At 48.6% G+C, this 19,557-nt stretch overlaps 1 protein-coding gene across 2 annotated transcripts; it reads right to left on the reverse strand.

The window, feature by feature from the left end:
- Window positions 1–1,670: 1,670 nt before the first annotated feature.
- On the reverse strand, window positions 1,671–15,955 carry LOC149337374 (uncharacterized). Of its 2 annotated transcripts, XM_089553422.1 has the most exons (4): window positions 14,061–15,955; window positions 10,142–10,248; window positions 9,780–9,901; window positions 1,671–9,703 (listed from the first exon to the last, which is right to left on the reverse strand). In XM_089553422.1, the coding sequence occupies exon 1, from the start codon at window positions 15,344–15,346 to the stop codon at window positions 14,552–14,554; it is 795 nt and encodes a 264-aa protein (XP_089409548.1). In that variant the 5' UTR covers window positions 15,347–15,955; the 3' UTR covers window positions 1,671–9,703; window positions 9,780–9,901; window positions 10,142–10,248; window positions 14,061–14,551. The 2 variants fall into 2 exon arrangements, with proteins under 2 accessions (XP_089409548.1, XP_089409547.1); XM_089553421.1 differs by having other exon boundaries at window positions 1,671–9,901.
- Between the last annotated feature and the right edge of the window lie 3,602 nt (window positions 15,956–19,557).

Consider the following 19,557-nt stretch of genomic DNA (forward strand, 5'->3'; position numbering starts at 1 on the left):
GAAGGAGAAGTTGCAGAGGTGCGCGCTTTGCCCGGAAGCCGCGGCAGTTCCAAATTAAAATGGGAAGATAATTAGTGTTCCCCTCCGCCATATTGGATGGTGGGGGGATTGAGGAGGGTATTAAGACGGGTGTCAATTGGTATGTGTGGCTCAGGGAAGGTGTTTTGTGCTTGTGGAGGTAGGATGGGGGGAGTGGAGGGGCGCCGTAAGGGAAGGGAGGAAGGTGGGAGTGAAAGAAGAAAGGGAGAAAGAGGTGCCGTAGTGGAGGTCTCCGGAATAATTTCGACCACCTGGGGATCTTTAACGTGCACTGACATCGCACAGCACACGGGCGCCTCTTGCGTTTCGCCTCCATCGAAACGCGGCCGCCGCGGTCGGGTTCGAACCCGGGTACTCCGGCTCGGTAGACGAGCGCCTTACCACTGAGCCACCGCGGCGGGTCCGTTCCGCCCTTCCTATATCCACCGAGATGACGGAGAATTACTGCGTAATTTCCTTTCCTCAAAAAGCGTCGCGTTCAGAGGTCAAGGCATCGCGCCGACCGGGTGGTGGCGTTCCGTGGACTGCCTGGCAGCGCTACAACACGCTGACGATCAGGAACTCGAATTCACTCCCGCTTACTCCTTTAAAGACATTGTTTTACATTATCAATCTGGCCATGGTCTTTATCCCCGCCCGTGTAAAGGTCTCTCAAAGGCGGAGGAGCGGCTTTTGCTTCGCCTGTATACGAATACTTTGCTGTGGCCGGCAGCTCTCAAACACTTCGACCCTTCTTTCTCGGGCAGCTGTCCGCACTGTGCGGAGAAGTCTTCGGACATTTACCACATGGTGTGGGCCTGCCCCTCCAACCCTGCTATCCCCCTCACCCCAACCCAACCCGGGAGGACTGGGAGGCGACCCTGCTCGGCTGCTCTGACCTGCAGGCCCAACGGGCCTTAGTCGCGCGAGCCCGGGCGGCGACCGACGCCACTGGGGTCCCGAACTAGGGACCTCCACCTAGTACTTGTAAGGGCTGGCCCCCTCTGGGTCAGCTCATGCAATACCTCCAGTAGTGCATGTGTAAATAACTGTTTTCCACCACCACATCGCGTTCCACTCCTAAAGGCGAAGCTTAAGTAATCAATTAGCAGTTAATTAATTAGTCATTAATCAGTAATTAGTCACTAATTCGTTACTAATAAGTAATTTGTCATTACTTCATCAATTGTGTGTGACGTAATTCAGTGGTAACGTCACCAGTGTCACATAGGCAAAGTGATGCGGAAAACGCTTTCGCCTCTACGTACTTTAGACAGTTTCGAACGCGTTGCATGTAGTACATTGTTGTCAGGCCTGCGTCTCGTCGCGTCCGCGTACGCTTCGTGTGATGCCCGTAAGCATTTCATGCTTACTCTACTCTCGGTTACGGGAGAGGTAGAGATTTTTCATTTATCTGGTCTGACTAGAAATGTTAATAGTTTAATTGGGTTAAGTGTGTCCAACTAACTTGGAGCATCAATATAGGATCCTTTCAATTGGTTGCATGGTAGTTGCCAAAGTACAATTGGCCCAGTTTGAAATTCGCGCACTGTGACGTCACGACCGTTTCATCCAATTGAAAAGCGCGACATTTCTGTCGACTTCTGCTTACAACGATGAGGCATTAAAGGCTTCCGCCTTAAAAACGAAGACGCTTTCAAGAGAAGTTTATTGGACTCATTATTCATACAAAGGGACCATACCGCTACTGACACTTCGTTGCCCACTGCTGCCGGAACCGCTTCATACGCAAAACTGGCCTGAATGGCCCGTTTCAAAACTTCCACACGTGCAGTTCCTAGGCAAACATCACATATCTCCGCTCAGGAAAGTATGAGCATCGAGGTCGACGAGAATGCGCTAATCACAATGCATTCCGCCGAATGCGCACAGCTTTTATTCCGAATTCTAGTTTAACCGCATTGTAAAGAGGTGTAAAGTGAGTAGCTGCTTAAATCTTCTTAAGTGAGGCGCACAGTTATATTCATGGTCATCCATAGGTACGAAGGCAATCACTGATAATTTAACTGCTACACTGGACGGCTGTCTGAGTAGTAGTAGTAGTAGAAAACTTTAATTGAGATCTTTTAAGAGATTCGCGGATTCGAAGCCTCCGTCGTCTTTCGTGGCGCCGGCGACTTGAGGCTTCTCTTCAGCAAGGTTGGGCCCCTAGTCCAAATCGCTGCTAGGATACACCTCCGCATCACATGTCGTGACGTCGCAGCATCGAGTAGAGGCAGCGGAAAAATTTGAAGGACGCTTTATCTTCCTGCTTTAAAGTCCTGGAATGCCGCAGCATAATCAGGTGCCGGTCGCATCGCAGTCGAAAAGATAACGAACGAGCTGCAGTGACGCTGCTCCCTGAAGTGGTTTGGTTTAAAGAGCGATGCTGTTTAAGCCGTAGGGTGTTCCGTAAGTCATGCGCAGCGGTGGCGCTGTGCGCAGTAATAAGGTCATCCGCGGACGCCTGACGCCCCCTGTCAGAGCGGACGACAACTATTTTTATTAATGAACCGCTTCAGATAAGTCAGGTTAAATTTTTCTCCTGTTTGGATCTGCACCAAACTCTGGCCAATCCCCCACCGTGCGTATGTGTCATTGCTTCAGAGAAAACAACAACAACAACGGTTGACAGTTTAATAAACGGCATGTTAGGGTGCGGCTATTGGGTAGGGATAGGAAGCCGGAGACTGTCAAGCATTTTTTTTTTTTACTGCGCCGACGCAGTTCTTGATTGGCACCTTTCCCAGCGGACACTACGTAGCTACCTGAAAACCCCTTAGGTAGTCGTTTGCTTTCTCTAAAAAATCATGACTATGTTCCGTAAGACATTTTATTTTAATTTATTTATTTATTTTATTTGGAATACTGCGAACCCCAGAGGGGTCATTACAGGAGTGGGATGAAAAACAGAAAAAAGAGGAGAAAAAAAATAGAATACAAATATACATGATGAAACAGGGTCAACAATGCGTATAAGAAAGAACTGCCTTTTCATCGAGCGCAATAAAATTTTCCAATGTTGGCTGCGCGGTAATACATGGTTACAAAGCGTTCCATTCGCGTACGGACATCGGAAAATAAGAATACCGGAACGAGTTGTTATTGCAAGAAAATTCCTGTATCATATTTGAGTGTATGTGTCTGGTTTGGCGCGTATGTCTTAGAACTAGAAAGTCTGAAAAATTTAGTTGGAATGAGTTGTGAAGAAGAAAGAGAAATTTCAAACGCTGCAGTTTTTCTCTACTTGCCAGAGTATGAAGACCAGCGCGCTGTAAAAGCTCTGTGGCTGAATCGAAACGACCGTAGCGGTTAAGTAAAAAACGTGCAGCTTTTCTTTGGACCATTTCCAGTGAGTAGATATTGTCTTTTGTGTGTGGGAACCATATAATATTTGCATATTCTAAGGTAGGTCTATATGTGTGACGTAAGCAAGGCGTTTGGTTTCATTAGTCGCTTGTTCCAGAACTCTCTTGATAAAGAACAATTTCTGCATCGCCGTATTAGTTACCTTTCACACATGCGCTGTCCAGGTAAGGTCAGAGGAGATTAGAACACCAAGATATTGTTGTGAAGTGACACGGGATAGTGTGGTCCTGTTTAGGGAGTATGGAAAATCTTAGTATGGAAAATTTGGAAAATTTGGAGTATGGAAAATTTAGCGCTTGTACGTGTTTGCTATGAACCAACTAGCCCAAAGGTCTGTGCTCTTGGAAAATCTAGTTTCTTTTTTTTCTTAATAACACACATTGACACTGTTTTATCTGCATTAATACACATATTCCATGTGTCGCAACATTGTACAACTTTCCTGAGAGCACTATTAAGCTTAATTTGGTCATTAATATCTTTGACTTCTTGGTAGAGCACGCAGTCATCTGCAAATAGTCGGATTTTAACGTGAACTTCATTTGCTAGGTCATTCATGTATAGTAAGAATAGAAGCGGAGCTAAGACGGTGCCCTGTGGCACACCGGAAATAACTTTAACTGTATCAGAAGTATGGCTGCCAAGCTGTACAAATTGCATCCGATCGCTAAGATAATCGCTTATCCAGCGCATGATCGGCCCGTTTCCGAGAATGTGGGTAAGTTTGAAAAGCAGTTTTGTGTGGGAGACCCGAACAAATGCTTTTGACAAATCAAGAAGGATCATATCAATATGCGACTGGTTGTTAAGAGCCTGAGCTAGGTCGTGTATAATTTCCACTAGCTGTGAACGCTGGAAAGTCCGCGTCGGAAGCCTTGCTGATTTTGGTGAAGTATATGATTAGTTTCTACGAATTCGGTTATGAACTTTAAAATTACATGTTCTAACATTTTGCAGCAGCTACAGTTAATGAGATTGGTCGGTAGTTAGTCACGCATGATTTGTCACCAGATTTGTGAACTGGGATAACTTTGGCTAATTTCCACTCATCTGGAAGGCGACAGTCTGGTATTGGTTTCGAGAAAATGAGGTGTAAGTATTTACTGACTGGTTCGGCGTATCGCTTTAAGAAAGCGTTCGGTATTCCGTCTGGCCCGGCACACTTCTTTGGATTGGTATTTAATAACATGGACAGTAAATTAAATTCCGAGACTGTAGGCCGACCTAATAGCTTTTTGTCTCCCTTTAAAGGTATAAATGACTGGCCTGGAGGGTTCACATCACGTGCAAATATTGAATGAAAATTGCTATTAAAGGTGTCTGCCCGACCTTTGTTATCCGTATGAGATGATACATTGGAGCACTGCTGAGATTTTATGTATTGCCAAAATTTCTGAGGGGAGTTCTTAATAAAACTGTGCAGAGTGGTGCTGTTGAAGTTTAGCGCTGTGTATTTTAAGCTTTAATAATTTTCTAAGACTGCTCAACTGGGAGTGATACCCAGAACTCTTGCATATTTAATTTGTTTTTCGAAATATTTTGATTTTGCGTTTTAGGTGTATTATATATCGCGTGTGATCCATGTATGGTGTTTCCTGGTCACCTTCGCTACTTTTGGTACGAACCTGTTGATACAATACATGACATGGGATTTAAATTGCAGCCATACATCATTAATGAGCGACTTTGAATCAGTACAAAAATAGGAAAAGTCTTGGTATTCGTGAACCAGATGCGTTACAATAGCAGCATCATCTGCTCTATTAAAAACAAGGACATGTTTTACAAGGCAGTCGTGTTCAACCCGAGGCAATGGGAAAGTTCATAAGACTAATTAATTTGTGGTCAGACAGGCCGTCAAGTATTTCTACATGGGTATTGCCTTTGCGGAAATCATTACTTGCAAAACCAAGTCCAGAACAGAACTAGAAGCACGCTGAACACGAGTCGGTGTAGTTACAAGTTGATCAAGATTAAAGGTGAACAAGAAATCTAAAATCCGATTATTTTCAACGGTTGTTAAATATGAGGTAGCATGGTCGTGCGCCGGAGAGAGAATGAGGGACGTCGGAGACGAGGCTAACGGAAACGACAATGAGAGAGGACTTATATACAAAATTTACGCTATTTAGAACTGAGCTCTGTAATGGGACGCTCACTGCAGGAACGCTGCATGACGACCGCTCATGAGCAGACCATTCGATGACAAAGAGCCCCTCGGCCGTGCCGCTGCCGAGGTTTTAAAGAGTTCCCTTTCCCTAGGGTCCCTAGATGGGGGCCGGGCCTGCAGGGGAAGGAAGTTCTCACTGGCACCAATCACAAACACACACGCACTCACTCACTGCCGAGGGACCACACCGCCGTCACGCGCTGGGAGAGGGAGAACGATGCCATCGCACAGACGCCGGAATGTCCTCGAGCGGCGTTCCCGCGCATTTCGAACGCGCGTTCACACTCGGTGTAGGGGAAACGCTCGCTCAACCGGGCAAACGGACGCGGCTTCCGTGGCAATCCAGGCGCTGTTGGGTTTTGGCATCCCACCGCTGCCACCACTGTTGGGACTGGGTGTCCGAGCCAGGAAACGGTCGAGGCGACGGTGAGTAAAATGAACTTTATGTACAGTATGTACAAGGGCTTTTACATGATACAAGGGCCAAGAGCACCACGGGCTAGCACAAAGAAGAAGAGCGGCCCCGGCGGTGAGCGTAGCTCCGGCGTGATGACTCTTCTGCTGCCCGTCTGCTGCGCGGGTTCAGCGAGGCTCCGCTTTTAAAGCCGCTGGTAACGGTTACGGCAGCCAGCCGTTCAAATCCCTCAATCAGGTCACGGCACTGGCCACCGTTCAAATTAGACCAATGGTCGAGAGGCGCCGGCCGGCGACGCGCCGGAGGAGCCCGCACCGAAGGAGAGGAGGGGAGGAGGAAATGTCCGTGTCGGCGCCGGTGTGGCGGGATGAGTCACGCTGCACGTCGCGACATGTCCGAGAGTCTGGGGTTGCTTTGAGCGCCGGCGGGCGCGCAGCGCTGGTTTAGACAGGCCCGCCAGCGAAATGTGGGCTCTGGCACTACAGCGCTCACCCAACGCGCGTCTCGGGGTTAGTCGGCGTTCTGCTGCAGCCATGCCGTTGTCTTCCCCACGACGAAAGCGAGACGTAACAGACTACCCCGCCGCGGGAAAGAGATCCCGATGGACAGGGGACAGCATCCACTGTCCGGAGGGATATCGCTTGAGGCTGTTCTCAACCGGAGTCGGTTGTCTCTCGGCGGTTCTGGAGCTCAGCGCACCCCGAAGGCATCCTTTGCACGTGCAGGTTCACCAAGGGCACTGCAAAATGACTCGTGCTCTACTAGCTTTAGAACCTCGCCGAAAACCCAACCGCTCAGTCAGCAAGCACGACACAGTCCCCACTAAGCAATGCCAGGCTCTTTCCCTCTTACAAAGCCAATTAATCTCTGGGAGTGGTCCAGCAGCACTTAGGAAGTGTCCACAAATTTGCACATTACACAAGACAGCGCATCTCAATTTAAAACAATAAGCAAAACCAATAGGTTCAAAATCCTATATCAGCAAAAAAACCACCAGTAAACTGCAACTATGATGCTGACTCTTGCATTAGGGACCTCAACTTAAGCTATCGGCATTACCTGTGAGACTCCCCTTTTTGTGATGTATTCCGATTCTTAATGACCAGAACAATTACGAACGAACTTGTTTTCCCTTCATTTTGCATGGCAAGATCCTGCCGTCACCTTGCATAATCCCGCAAGGCTTCGCTCAAAATCAGACGATGCCATAAAATCAAGCGACTCCAGCCGCTTATTCTAGTGGCCTACAATGGCCCGTCTGGCTAGCACTTCGCGTTTTAGCGGACGCTGCTACATATGGGCACCACTAGTGCATGTTTGAAAACAATTTCATATCAAAAGAAACGCTTTCAATGTAAACAACGCGTCGTAAACCTATTCCTGCTCAAAACTTTTTGTCTGCAGGAATGGTTTAAAAAAGAAAAAGCAAACAGCAGAGACATCATCGGAATCCGCTACTAACGAGCCGCGCCGCGGCTCAAGGGGTCGCCTATTCTTCAACCGCGCCCTGCGCGGTCGCACACCAACAGTGGCTTTAGCAGCCGACTATTCACAAAATTCGAAGGGCTTAACTGCGCTTCGACACCTGCGAGCCTCCGACGCTACGCGACATTGATTTGTTCCGCACACCGGCCGCGCGTCTCCAACACCTGAGCCGCGTCTGAACATTTGAATGCGAGGGGTTGACGGTCGCGCATGAAAGAAACGCCTGCGTGTACTCTCTCGATTCATGAGTACACTTCGCTCCTTTTTTGACTGGAGCGCGCTCTGCTGCGTTCCCTCGTGAGGTAGCAGGGCGTTCTTCTCTGTGGGCGGCTCCAAGTTTCACGCGTTCTGCTACCGCAGCGTCGCCACAATGGGTCAGGTGGCTTTCGCACTGTCTGTACACGCCTAGCCAGCCTGGCCTTTGTACGGCGCTTATCGCATCTGGCGTGTAGCGATGACAGTCTTGGAGCATTACATGGTTGCCCGGCCTTCACTCTTAAGATGCTTTGGGCCCGTCCTTTGTCCTTTCTGTCCAGACTGCCCTTTCGCATGGCTGGCTCTCCTTGCGCGCGGTCGCCGTCCGGAAACTTTCCTAGCTGTTCCGTCCTGCGCGTCTCCCTTTCTCGCGGGGCACTCAGCCTTCTCATCAGCTTTTTGACTCAGCAGCGAGCCGCCTTTTCTACTAGAATTCGAACTATCGGCTCGCTCTTTCGATGAGTCACTGCGAGTCGCAGCACTTAAGTGTCCCGACTGCCCTTTACTTTCTGCTGGGCATAACAATTTGCTCTCCTGAAGCTTGCTAATCGATCCTACTACCCTAACGCTCTTGCCCGGAACTTGAACTATGCGACGCTGTTCGGCTAACGTAATCAGCCTCCTTCGCGGAAAGTGCCTGCTTCTCTGGGCTCAAAACCAACGCATTGCCCCTTTCCTTATTTCTAGCAGTGCCTAAATTATCGCCCGCGCCCTCACTGCTGGCGGATCTGCACTCTTCCTCGTTGCTAGCCTTAGTGCCTACATTATCCCCCAAGCCCTCACGGCTTGTGGATCTGTACTCTTCGCTAGCTTTTCGACCGAACTCATCGGTCCTCGCTGCCGAAGTGGCCTTTCTTTCCTGGACCAAACCTGTCCTATGTCGCCACTTCTTAACAGCACTCGTGTCATCCGGCGACTGAGCGGAGCTTCTAACTCGGTCTCTGACACGCTCGCGGTGTAGATTACCACCGCCAATTTGGCTTTCGAAATCTGCTTCCGCGGGAATACGAAAGTATCGGAGGAGCGCACTTTTAGCAATCGGGTAGTTGTGGGCGTCCTCGTCAGACAACCGCGCTAATACATTGGCGGCTTCGCACAGTAAAGGTCCCATCAACACAACTGGCCAATCGCCCTGGTCTAGCTGCTCCTCCATGCAAATTCTCTCAAAATTTTCTAAAAAAATTTCTCAAATTTTCGCCTTTTCTGAAGAAACTTCAGCGAGATCGCGCTCTCAATCCTCTGATCGCGTTAAGTTCACGCGTGAGTTCCCGCATCTATTTCTTATGCCTTTTCCCGCAGCTTTCTTTCGCGTTCCATCTCTATGTCGAGACGCTTCATATCCAAAGCGTATTGACGCTCGCGTTCCTCTTTCTCTTGTTTTTCTTTACGTTCAAGTTCCTCTTTCTCGTTTTTCTTTATGTTCAAGTTCCTCTTGTTCTCTTTTTGCCAATTCTCTCTCCTCAATGGTCTCAAGGCATTCCGCAAGCTCGTCATCTTCAGCCTCTAGCTCAAGAATAGCCTTCAGCAGTCCTGGTTTTCTGAGTTTGCCTGATACCTCCAGACCCAACTCTTTCGCAAGCTCCAGTAACTTTGGTTTGCGCAGCGTCTTCAAATCCATGGCTGCTCCGAGTGCTGCTTCTCTACTACCCGCTATTGTCTTGCTGCAACTAACCCAGCAGCAACGACAACCCAATTACCAGCTCTGTTCCTGACACTAACGAAAGCCTGGCAAAACTCAGCAGAAGAAAGTCCCGCACTCACCAAACCTCACAGCCAAGAATCCAGCGCAGTCGTTCCGCTGCAGGCAACCAGTCAACACACAGGGCTCGTTGCATTGCCCCCGACTCGCCGTTCAGCTGCTCAGCGTCCCGTTGTCCGCAACTCTCCGCTGGCGTCCGATGTTTCGCGTCCCACCGCTGCCAACCAGTTTGTTAAATACGAGGTAGCATGGTCGTGTGCCGGAGAGGGAATGGGGGACGTCGGAGACGAGGCTAACGGAAAAGACAATGAGAGGACTTTATACAAAATTTACACTATTTGCAAGTGAGCCTGTAATGAGACGCTCACTGCAACGCTGCATGACGACCGCTCATGAGGAGACCATTCGATGACAAAGAGCCCCTCGGCCGTGCCGCTGCCGCGGTTTTAAAGAGTACCCTTTCCCTAGGGTCCCTAGATGGGGGCCGGGCCTACAGGGGAAGGAAGTTCTCACTGGCACCAATCACAAACACACACGCACTCACTCACTCCCGAGGGATCACACCGCCGTCACGCGCTGGGAGAGGGAGAACGATGCCATCGCACAGACGCCGGAATGTCCTTGAGCGGCGTTCCCGCGCATTTCGAACGCGCGTTCACACTCGGTGTAGGGGAAACGCTCGCTCAACCGGGCAGACGGACGCGGCTTCCGTGGCAATCCAGGCGCTCACCCAACGCGCGTCTCGGGGTTAGTCGGCGTTCTGCTGTAGCCATGCCGTTGTCTTCCCCACGACGAAGGCGAGACGTAACACGGTCCTCGGACTCAGAGTGCTCCAGTCTATGTCAGGAAGATTTAGATCACCGGCCATAATAATCTTGCATTTAGACATGTATTTCAACATGTAATCATACAGGCAGTCTAGATGGAACACTTCGGAATTTGGTGGTCTATAAAAGACACCCACGTGTACAATGCATTCTTGAAAGAAGACCTTGCACCACAATGCTTCAGCGCCCGGAACATTTGGCATGACGGAATAGGATATGTCCTCTTTAAAAAGAATGGCTACGCCCCCGCCCCTTATTGCCCTACCTTTCCGTACAATCACATAACCAGGAGGAACAATTTCATGATCACAAATATTCGCGTGTAACCATGTTTCTGTAACGCAGACAATGTCTGGCCTAAATGTCAGCAAGATACTTTCTAGGGCTTCCGTTTTATTCACAAGGCTAGGCGCATTCAAATTTATCAAGGATGTTGACGACTTCGAGACCGGGTGACCCGCTGTTCTACATTGGTTTCCTTGCCGTTTTTTGGCTTTAAATCCACCATATCATTACACTCGCTATCCCAGCCGAAAATACGACCGTTTATTTTAACCTTATCGTGAATCAGCTTCGCTTTTTCTTTCTTGTCATGATTTTCTTTCGTGCGACCCCACAGCTTTTTTCTAAAGTCCCGAATACTGCGCGAAAAGTCTTCGCTGATATAAAAATTAAAACCCTTCAGTTTGGAGCAGTTTTTGAAAATATTGACCTTATCACGGCCGTCACGTAACCTAAAAATGACCGGACGGGGTTTACTGCGAGTCTCTGTGTCGGGATTAAGAATTCGGTGAATTTTTTCAATATCCTGATATGCTTATTTCGAGTTTACTTTCTAGAATATCTTTTGTGACAATCGTAGTGAGCACTTCAGAGACCTAAGGACTTCTGTTTTCTAAGTCGTCTATTTTTTTAGTCATGAGCGAGAGTCTTTGTTCTAGGTCTGAAACTCTGGTCAAACATTCAGAAACTTGTTTTTCAAGGCTACCTATTTTTTCGAGCTTCAACTCGATAGTATTAAGCTTCTCATTGGTTAGCTTTTTTCCTCCCTTAATTTCATTAATGTCCGCAGCAATAAACTTAAGTTGTTCGGCAATAGAAGTATCCGGACCGGGGTTCGACTCAATGTCACCGCCCCAATCAGTCTCATTCCATGCCAAAATCAAAAGTAATGTCAAAAATAAAGCGGAATGAGAAATAGCCCGCACCTGCTATAAACCATCAATCAGGCTTAAACCAATCGAAAATAAATCAACAGGGCCCATTTGGCCAAAAAAAGTAATTTCATGGAAAAAGCCTATTGAAAAAATAAAATGTGGGCACGGTAACTGAATTTTATTTCTTTATTTACAGGATACTGCCGGCCTCAGTTTGAGGCCTTAGGCAGGAGTGGGCATATCAATTATACATCAGAAAACTAACATAACAACACAAAAAAACAGAAAAAACATCGCAAGAATTTAAGTGAGAAGAGGAGACGAAATCCAGCAGTAATAATAGTAACGAAAAGTAAAGCGCGACAAAAACAACAAGGCGTGTACACAGCAGCATGACACAACCACGCATGCTCAGTCACTTGAGCAAGAAATGAAATGTACAAACAATGGAAACAATCATGCATATGAAGCACTCAAGGCATTGCGCATAACGACACGATGGTAATTCTATTTTGCTTCAATACTGTTAAGCATGCCGCAGAATGACTGGACCGTCGGGCATTCCACTGTACTCGAGGTGAGCGCATTCCACTCACTTACTGTCCGTGGAGAAAATGAGTTTTTAAACACGTTAGTCCTGCAAGAAAATTCTTTTAATTTTTTCGAATGATTAGATCGTGTTAGGCGCTTAGAAACTAAATTAATGTACACATCCTTATCTATTCCCAGCATATCATGATATAGTAGGTACATATATTTCAGTCTGTCCCTATACCGTCTCAATTTTAATGGCTCTAAGTTTGCATTGTTTAGAGGAACCGTCGCAGATACTTGCCAGCTATAGCAGTAGAATATAAATCTAACCGATTTTCTTTGAATGCTTTCTAACTGTGTTATGTTTTTCTGGGTATACGGGTCCCATACTACTGAGGCGTACTCAAGAATTGGTCTAATGTACGTTTTGTACGCTAAAAGACGGATTTCTTGTGTTGATTGTCGAAGCGACCTCCTCAAGTAACAAGCTTGCGCATTGCTTTTTTTGAAATATATGATATATGCTCGTTCCATCTGAGGTCAGATGTAATTACGAGACCCAAGTATTTGTAGCTGCTGACCATAGACAGAATATTACCGCCAATGCTGTAAGAAAATTTTAAAGGGTTTTGTTTTCGCGTGATTGACATAGCGACCGTTTTCTTTGCATTCATAGTCATTTGCCATGTGGCGCACCATGCTTCTACGCTGGCCAATGATGAATTCAAACAAACCTGGTCACTGCAGTTATTGATGTCTTGATATAGTATGCAGTCATCTGCAAATAACCTTATTTTCACGTTCACTACTTGTATTATGTCATTGACGAAGATAAGAGAGAAAAGGGGCCCAAGGACGGATCCCTGTGGAATGCCCGACTGTACCGGTGCTGAGTCAGAGCGCACACCATCAATAAACACACTCTGTCGCCGTGATGACAAATAAGCAGAAATCCATGCAAGCAGCAGATCATAGTTAAGTATTGGCTGTAGTTTTAAAAGTAGTTTAGAATGAGACACGCGGTCAAATGCCTTTTCTAAATCTATGAATATAATATCAATTTGACCCTGCTTGTCTAAAATTGCTGCGAATTCGTGAATGGTTTCGAGAAGCTGCATTGTTGTAGATAATCCCTTTGGAAACCCATGCTGCCTGGAATCAATTATGTTGTTGTCATTCAGGGTGTCATTCAGGGGGTCATTATGGGTGTGCTCAGGGCGCAACGAGCACAGAGGGATGAAATATCCCCGCGTGAGCTGGTTTATTGATGAGTGAACACATTTATTAGGATATGAGGGTGCCCAAAAAGAAAAGAGAAGCAAAACGCAAGAAGAAAAATTTAAAAATGAGCATGATGTATCTAATCCATCGGTCGAGATATTGATCGATAATGAACTGGGAAGGATAAGAGGACGCAGGCAACCTGAAATGAAAAAGAGAGCAGAGACAGAAGCCGAACCATAGAAAGAACAAAAAAAATGCGAAAACCACCCTTCCCATTGATGACAAACAAGAAAATGAGTGTATTTACAAAAGAGGAGATAGAAAAGAAAGAAAAACAAAGGCAAAGAATACAAAGAGATCAAAGTGAAAACGAAGCATAAAACAAATGAACAGACATTTGGGAGAAAAACAGGGAAGGACAGGGAAAAAGAGGGAAAGAAGGAGAGAAAAAAATCGATCAAAAACAGTAAAGAAAAACAGAAACAGAGCAATAAGAGAAACGAAGAAACAAATGAAATCTCCACCATGTACGGAGTAAAAAGGAATATGATATTTAAAGTGAGAGATGATAAAAAAGGAAGTCTTCTATATATACAGACAAGGAAGAAATACTAAATACTAGAAATGAAATCAAGAAATAAAATATTAGTTAAGAAGAAAGAGAAAAAAAAGAAGAAAAAAACAGAATACACACAAAAGAAGGACAACCAAACACACTCACACCCAACAAACCACAGCACGCACCTGCCGGTAGGGCGGACATAAAGATGTCCACCTCGTGTGGCCAGAAAGCCCCCCCCCCCCCCCCCCCCCCGAGCAGGCACGAAACTGTGGCAACAAAAAGCGCCGCTATACCCAAAACGTCTGAAGAGAAAGAGAGAGAGAGAAAAAAAGGAACGCATCACACCCTTCAGAGCGCGCTCCAAAAGCACCTGTCAATGGCAAAGGGGGTAGGACAGGAAACTTTGCCTGAAAAAACAAACGAAACGAGGTATCGAAAAAATAAAAACTGTACAGATTAAAGGAATGATGAAAGAAAGTAATAAGCCGAGACCTGAGCAAAAATACGAATATAAAAAATAATTTTTAACGACAAGAAAGAGCAAGAAAGAAGGTAAACAGCGAGAGTAACTATTTTAAAATTTTCTTTTTGATTGACCAACAAAAGAAACCGAATGATAATTAACCAGACAATTAGAAAACCTCCTGCTCTAAATATCTTCAGCCAAGAGCATTATGGTACTTTAAACAAACAAAAATAATAAAATCGCATACAGGTGATATCGAGCCAACTGCTTTCTCAGCAAAAAGCCAAACACAAACGCGGCCCAAATCTCAGAAACGCCACAATTCCGAAAAATAAAAACGGATTCTGGGTTTTGGCGCCATCACGCTGCTTCAAGGTGTAGCGGCGCTTGGTATCACGCGGATCAAGGTCGAGTCCCGGGTTCTTTGCATTAAGATGCTCAACAAAGCCGCATCCGCAACATCAGGATCAACTCCAAAGATCCTAGCATGCGGCCTGCGGAGCTCGGCCACCCGCACAGACATGACCGCGCGAGCGACCGCGTTGGCCTGCACTGCAGTACGCAAATTCTCAATACCAGCCCTGTCCTGCGCCAAGACTGTTACGCCCGCCGCAGTGGGCCGCAAAGTAACCGGGCCGATGCCCGCCTCATCCGGATTAATGTTACATTTAAGCGATTTCACCAGAGCGTCCGGCGCGATCCGCGACTCCGCTAAGGGTGTCAAAAACGCCACATGATGTGGGACTTGCTGTGACTGGTGATGTACAGCCGCAGACGACTGCACCTCCGCGGCGTCCAGCACCGCAGAAGAAGACGCTCGGCCGCGCACGACGTCCGCAAATGTCGGAACAGGAGCCCGGGACGACAGCTCGAGGCGGGCCTCGGCCCGCGCCAAGCGCTCACGCAAGACCACGTTCTCTCCCTGGATTGCAGCCCACATCTCCTGAAGGACCTCCGCACGAGCCCTGGCATGAGCAGCCAAGGTGCGGAAGTCCGCGCAGTGTTTTCCTAGAGTGACCACGTTGTTGATAAGCTCTGGCCTCGCATTGGCCGCGAGCTTATTTGAAGGATCATTGGCCATCCGCACAATGCTCTGCTGGATGTCCATCGCAATATCCAGAGAGGGCAACGGGTGCCCCTCATCGTCAGAAACTGCAGCATCCATAGCAACCGTCCCAGAGAGCGCCGCCACGCCCGAAGTCCGAGTCCCGCTCCGAGAAGACTCCCCCGTACAGCAGGAGGCCCCGGCCGAGCCCGGGGGCTCACAGGCCGTCAGGTCGGGCGACCGCAGTCCACCCAGGATCGCGCCCCCGGCCACCGATAATGCAGATGAGCTCCCCGAGAGAACCGGCACAATGGGTGGACCCCGAACTGCCCGCGGTCAATCCATCGGAACAGATGACATGCGCCGACGGCAAGCGCGGCCCGGTCCGAGGCCCCGACGAAAGAATCTCCGCGTCCGCCATCTCAGCCGGCCAAGGGAACCCGCCACCCAACCACCACAGCAGGGCTGAGGCAGCACAGGGCGCCGGTCCGCACCACCGAGCACGGCTAAGTCCCGCTGCGCAACAAACGCCCGAAAATCAGGCGGACGACCGCAGATAAGGCACCACGACCGAGGCCAGGCGTCCGCAGATGCTGAGGACTGCGAAAAATCGAAAACAATGGGCCCGGGCAGGGAGGAGCACCAAGAGCTCGCACCCCGATGCGCGAGCCCACGATCAGCCAGGCAGGAACTGAAAAAAACACAACCGTCCAGTTCGATCGGCGCCGCTCGGAAGTGCCTTCATAACCCCCCCCCCCGCCCCCCCCCCCCCAAAAAAAAAGAGGGCCCCAGGCCCTTGGAAGGTACAGGCTGGCTCCCCGAGCAGCTGCACTCTTCGGCTGCTGGAGGAAGACTCCCCTCGTTGACTCCCGTGCGTTCACTCTCTCCCTCGAACGCCGTGCCCACGAGACCAAGCAGCGCGTTCACGGGAGGAAGCGTCCCTAGGCGCTGACGGTCGTGTTCTCGAACGCCGAGTCCCCGTGTTCGCGTCCCTCGGCTTTTACGTTCGCGTTTTCGAACGCCGAACATGAGACCCGCGTCCGCGACGAGGTCGTCACTCTGCGACGTCGAGTATGGGTCGGAACGCGACACAGCACAAACAGTTTCCGGATCTCTGGCCCACAGGCCAGCAGTGTCTTGCAACGTAACAACCCCCCCCCCCCCCCCCCCCCCCCGATGAAGTCCTTCGCCGAGGCTGCGTCCGCAGATGCAGGGTCGGGAGAAGGCGCTCCGGACACCAACATGGCAAATGCATGCGCTCACTTTGCGCGCGCGCGCGCACACACACACACACACACGTTCGCGGAACTCGCTGGCTGACGGTGCACAAGCGACGAACGACTGCCAGACGCCGATTTTCCAGGAAAACTCTCCCTGCCTGTTTTTGGTAAACAAGTATTTGGCTCCCGTCAAAACATGGCAAAACACACAACAAAAACGACGCGCAACATTGCATTTCAATGTGGTCACATAAGAAAACGATAAGCACAAGTAACCTCTCATTTGTGCTCACGGATTAACATTTCAGCCGTGCCCTTCGGGGTCGCGAATGAAGTCACCCCTAGCGTTGGACATTCCTTGACCACTGTCTTCGTTTCTGTGCCCTGCCGACACACTGTGAACGCCTCGGTAGCGCGTGCAGTGCCGAACCCTATTATACAACAATGGTCTGCGAGCAATAGGATTGCCTGTCCCCCCTTCACACTTTGAGCCGGCTGCACTAATCCCCTTCTGACCCGTCTGCTGACACGGCAGACGCAAATGAGTTCCCTGTGCCTTTTCCTGTAGCCTGGCGCCACAAACTTGCTGTAATAGCTTTCGACGTCCTGTTTTCCGGGTGAACGTCCCACACTCACTAAGGGTACACTTCTCTCCGGGTTGACGAGTAACTATCTCGCTGGCGTTGCAGCTACGCACTAACTCCAGGCAAATGACCTCCGGACGTTTCACTGCCTCTGGGTTATGCGACTCGTACCTCTGAGGATTGTCCTTTTGCGTTTGCGCGTCTGCTTGACTGCCTTTGAGCTCGCCTAGCTCATCTTTGCCATCCGCCCTGCGGTGGGACCGTTCTGCACTGTTTTGTGCACACTTCTCAAGGCTACCCTCCGTTTCACTTTCGGAACTTATAGATTGAGGCGCATCTACTTTTTCACGCCCACGCCGCTTGGGCGCCCGAACAAACTTCTTTCTCGTGACGTCACGCTTATCCAACTCGGCCGCTGTCTGGTGTTCCTTTCCTTTAAGCTTTTTGAAATCGTCCCCTGCCTTTGAGCCTTTTACCCACTGCGTCAGGTTGTCGTTTAAAGTGCACGCAAATTCCAGAAAACTTTCATTCTGCTTTTTTCTGGATGTCCGAAATCTCCTCCTGAACTCTTCTGTTGAGATCATGTACTTCGCGAGCAGGCTTGATTTCACCAGATCATAGTTACCCGCTTCACTAGAACTCAAGCGAGCCACAACTTGTGAAGCTTGTCCCGGGAACAACGCCATCAACTTTTCTGGCCATATGTCGCGGCTGATGGACTGTCTCTCGCACATACTTTCGAAATTGACGAGGTAGAGAACAATGTCATCGCCTACTTTGAACGGCTGAAGCAAGTTCGTCATCTTAACATTACCTCCCTGAGGTGTGACGGCACTTTCACCGCGTTCTAACCTTGCGCGTTCGAGCCTTGCCTTCTCGTTTTCGAGCTCAATCTTTTTGTTCTCTCTCTCCGCTTCCAACTCCGCCTGTTTCTTTTCTCTCTCTTTCTGCCTTTCTCGCTCGTCAGCCTTCTCACTCTCCACTTTTGTCGAAGTTACACATCCTTCATTCTTTACTGCTTTTCGTAGCATCTCAACTTCAAGCTGCAATCTTTTCAACTCCCGCTCCTGTTCCCCTATTTCCCGCTTCTCTTGCTCTGCCGCTACCCGTTGCTCTTCTATTCTTTTCCGTTCATTTTCCTTCTGCATTTGGCATATCTTTTCCCAAGCCTCCGTTATCTCGTCCTCTTTAAACTCCCCCTCTTCAATTTTATGGCGAATCTCTGGCTTCCGCGTACGTTGGTTTACTTCTAAACCAAGTTCCGCTGCCAACAGCAGCAATTCATCTTTTGTCAATTTCTTTAGCCGACTACAAAATCTGCAAACTAATCACACACCCTGTGGTGAATAAATGCAGTCGATTGCTCAGATAGATCCGGACCGGGGTTCGACTCAATGTCACCGCCCAGTAACAACAAAAGCCGCAGTGAGACGCATATGTCAGTAATCACTTGAAGCAAAGTCTGTGGGCATGGCAGCAAAAGCAGACACACATTATTGCTACGCAAACATTTTCCGCAGCGTTTGCTCACCTGAGTGAAGAAAAGGAACGGATTTGCAGCCCTCATCTTGGCAATGCTGCCATGCCCACTGACGATTCTTTCTTCGGGAACTGTCTTTATACTGGTTGATGTCGCTGTTGTCGTTGCACCTGGTGGTTCCACTGATGAAATCACTGTGGCGCCCGTGACGCTGTTTTCTTGCTCGTAGAATGACGCTCGATTTTGCAGGATTAAGATGTTGCCCAGTTGAGCAGCCGGAGTGTGCGATACTTGCGATAGCGTGGTATTGAATGTCGTTGACTGATCCAAACATGCAGGCAGCAGTCCCAGCAGAACCTGAGTGAAGAAAAGGAACGGATTTGTAGTCCTCATCTTGGCAATGCTGCCATGCTCACACATCTTCAAGGCTCTGAGCCTAGAGTATATAGGAAAATCACATGGTATCAGACACTCTTACGAAACTGTCACCTCCGTTAGCGATTATTTTAAACCAGACCGAGTTGAGGCTACCGTTCAGCAGAAAATGAGGCGTCCTTCCAGCAGTGTTGCGTCGAAAAATCCACGTGACACGTGACGTCACGCGTGTGTGTCCGCAATGATAATGATTGCAAAGAGGACTTGCAATGTGAATTTAAGGTAGGCGCATGTGTTAAAGTTCTTAAGTTTATGATGCAGTGATACCTGTGTGGTACTGGCTTAATTTGAAGCTTGGTAATTTGGTATTAGAGAATTCAACTAGAGACAGGCCAATGACTGAGATACTAATTAGAGTAATGTTAGGCGCGTAAACTGCAATGTGGAAAATGTCAATGACAAGAATACGGAAACTGTGCTTTGATGGCTATGACGAACATATGATTGTGAACAGTTCGTGTGGTGAACGAAGAGCGCTAACACTAGACAATCCTCGAAGAGAGAAACACAATGACAGCCGCTACATTGACAACTGCTTTATTCTCCCTAAAACCACGCATACATACACCAGTAGCCACCCTTGCGCAAGCAAACCAAATATGGACACGTCAT

This window comes from Amblyomma mixtum, chromosome 7, assembly GCF_055824585.1.
Source record: "Amblyomma mixtum isolate Tamu chromosome 7, ASM5582458v1, whole genome shotgun sequence".
NCBI lineage: Eukaryota > Metazoa > Arthropoda > Arachnida > Ixodida > Ixodidae > Amblyomma > Amblyomma mixtum.

Coding starts and splice junctions, on each gene's coding strand:
- LOC149337374 (XM_089553422.1), bottom strand. CDS start 15,346: ATGGATGCTGCAGTTTCTGACGATGAGGGGCACCCGTTGCCCTCTCTG.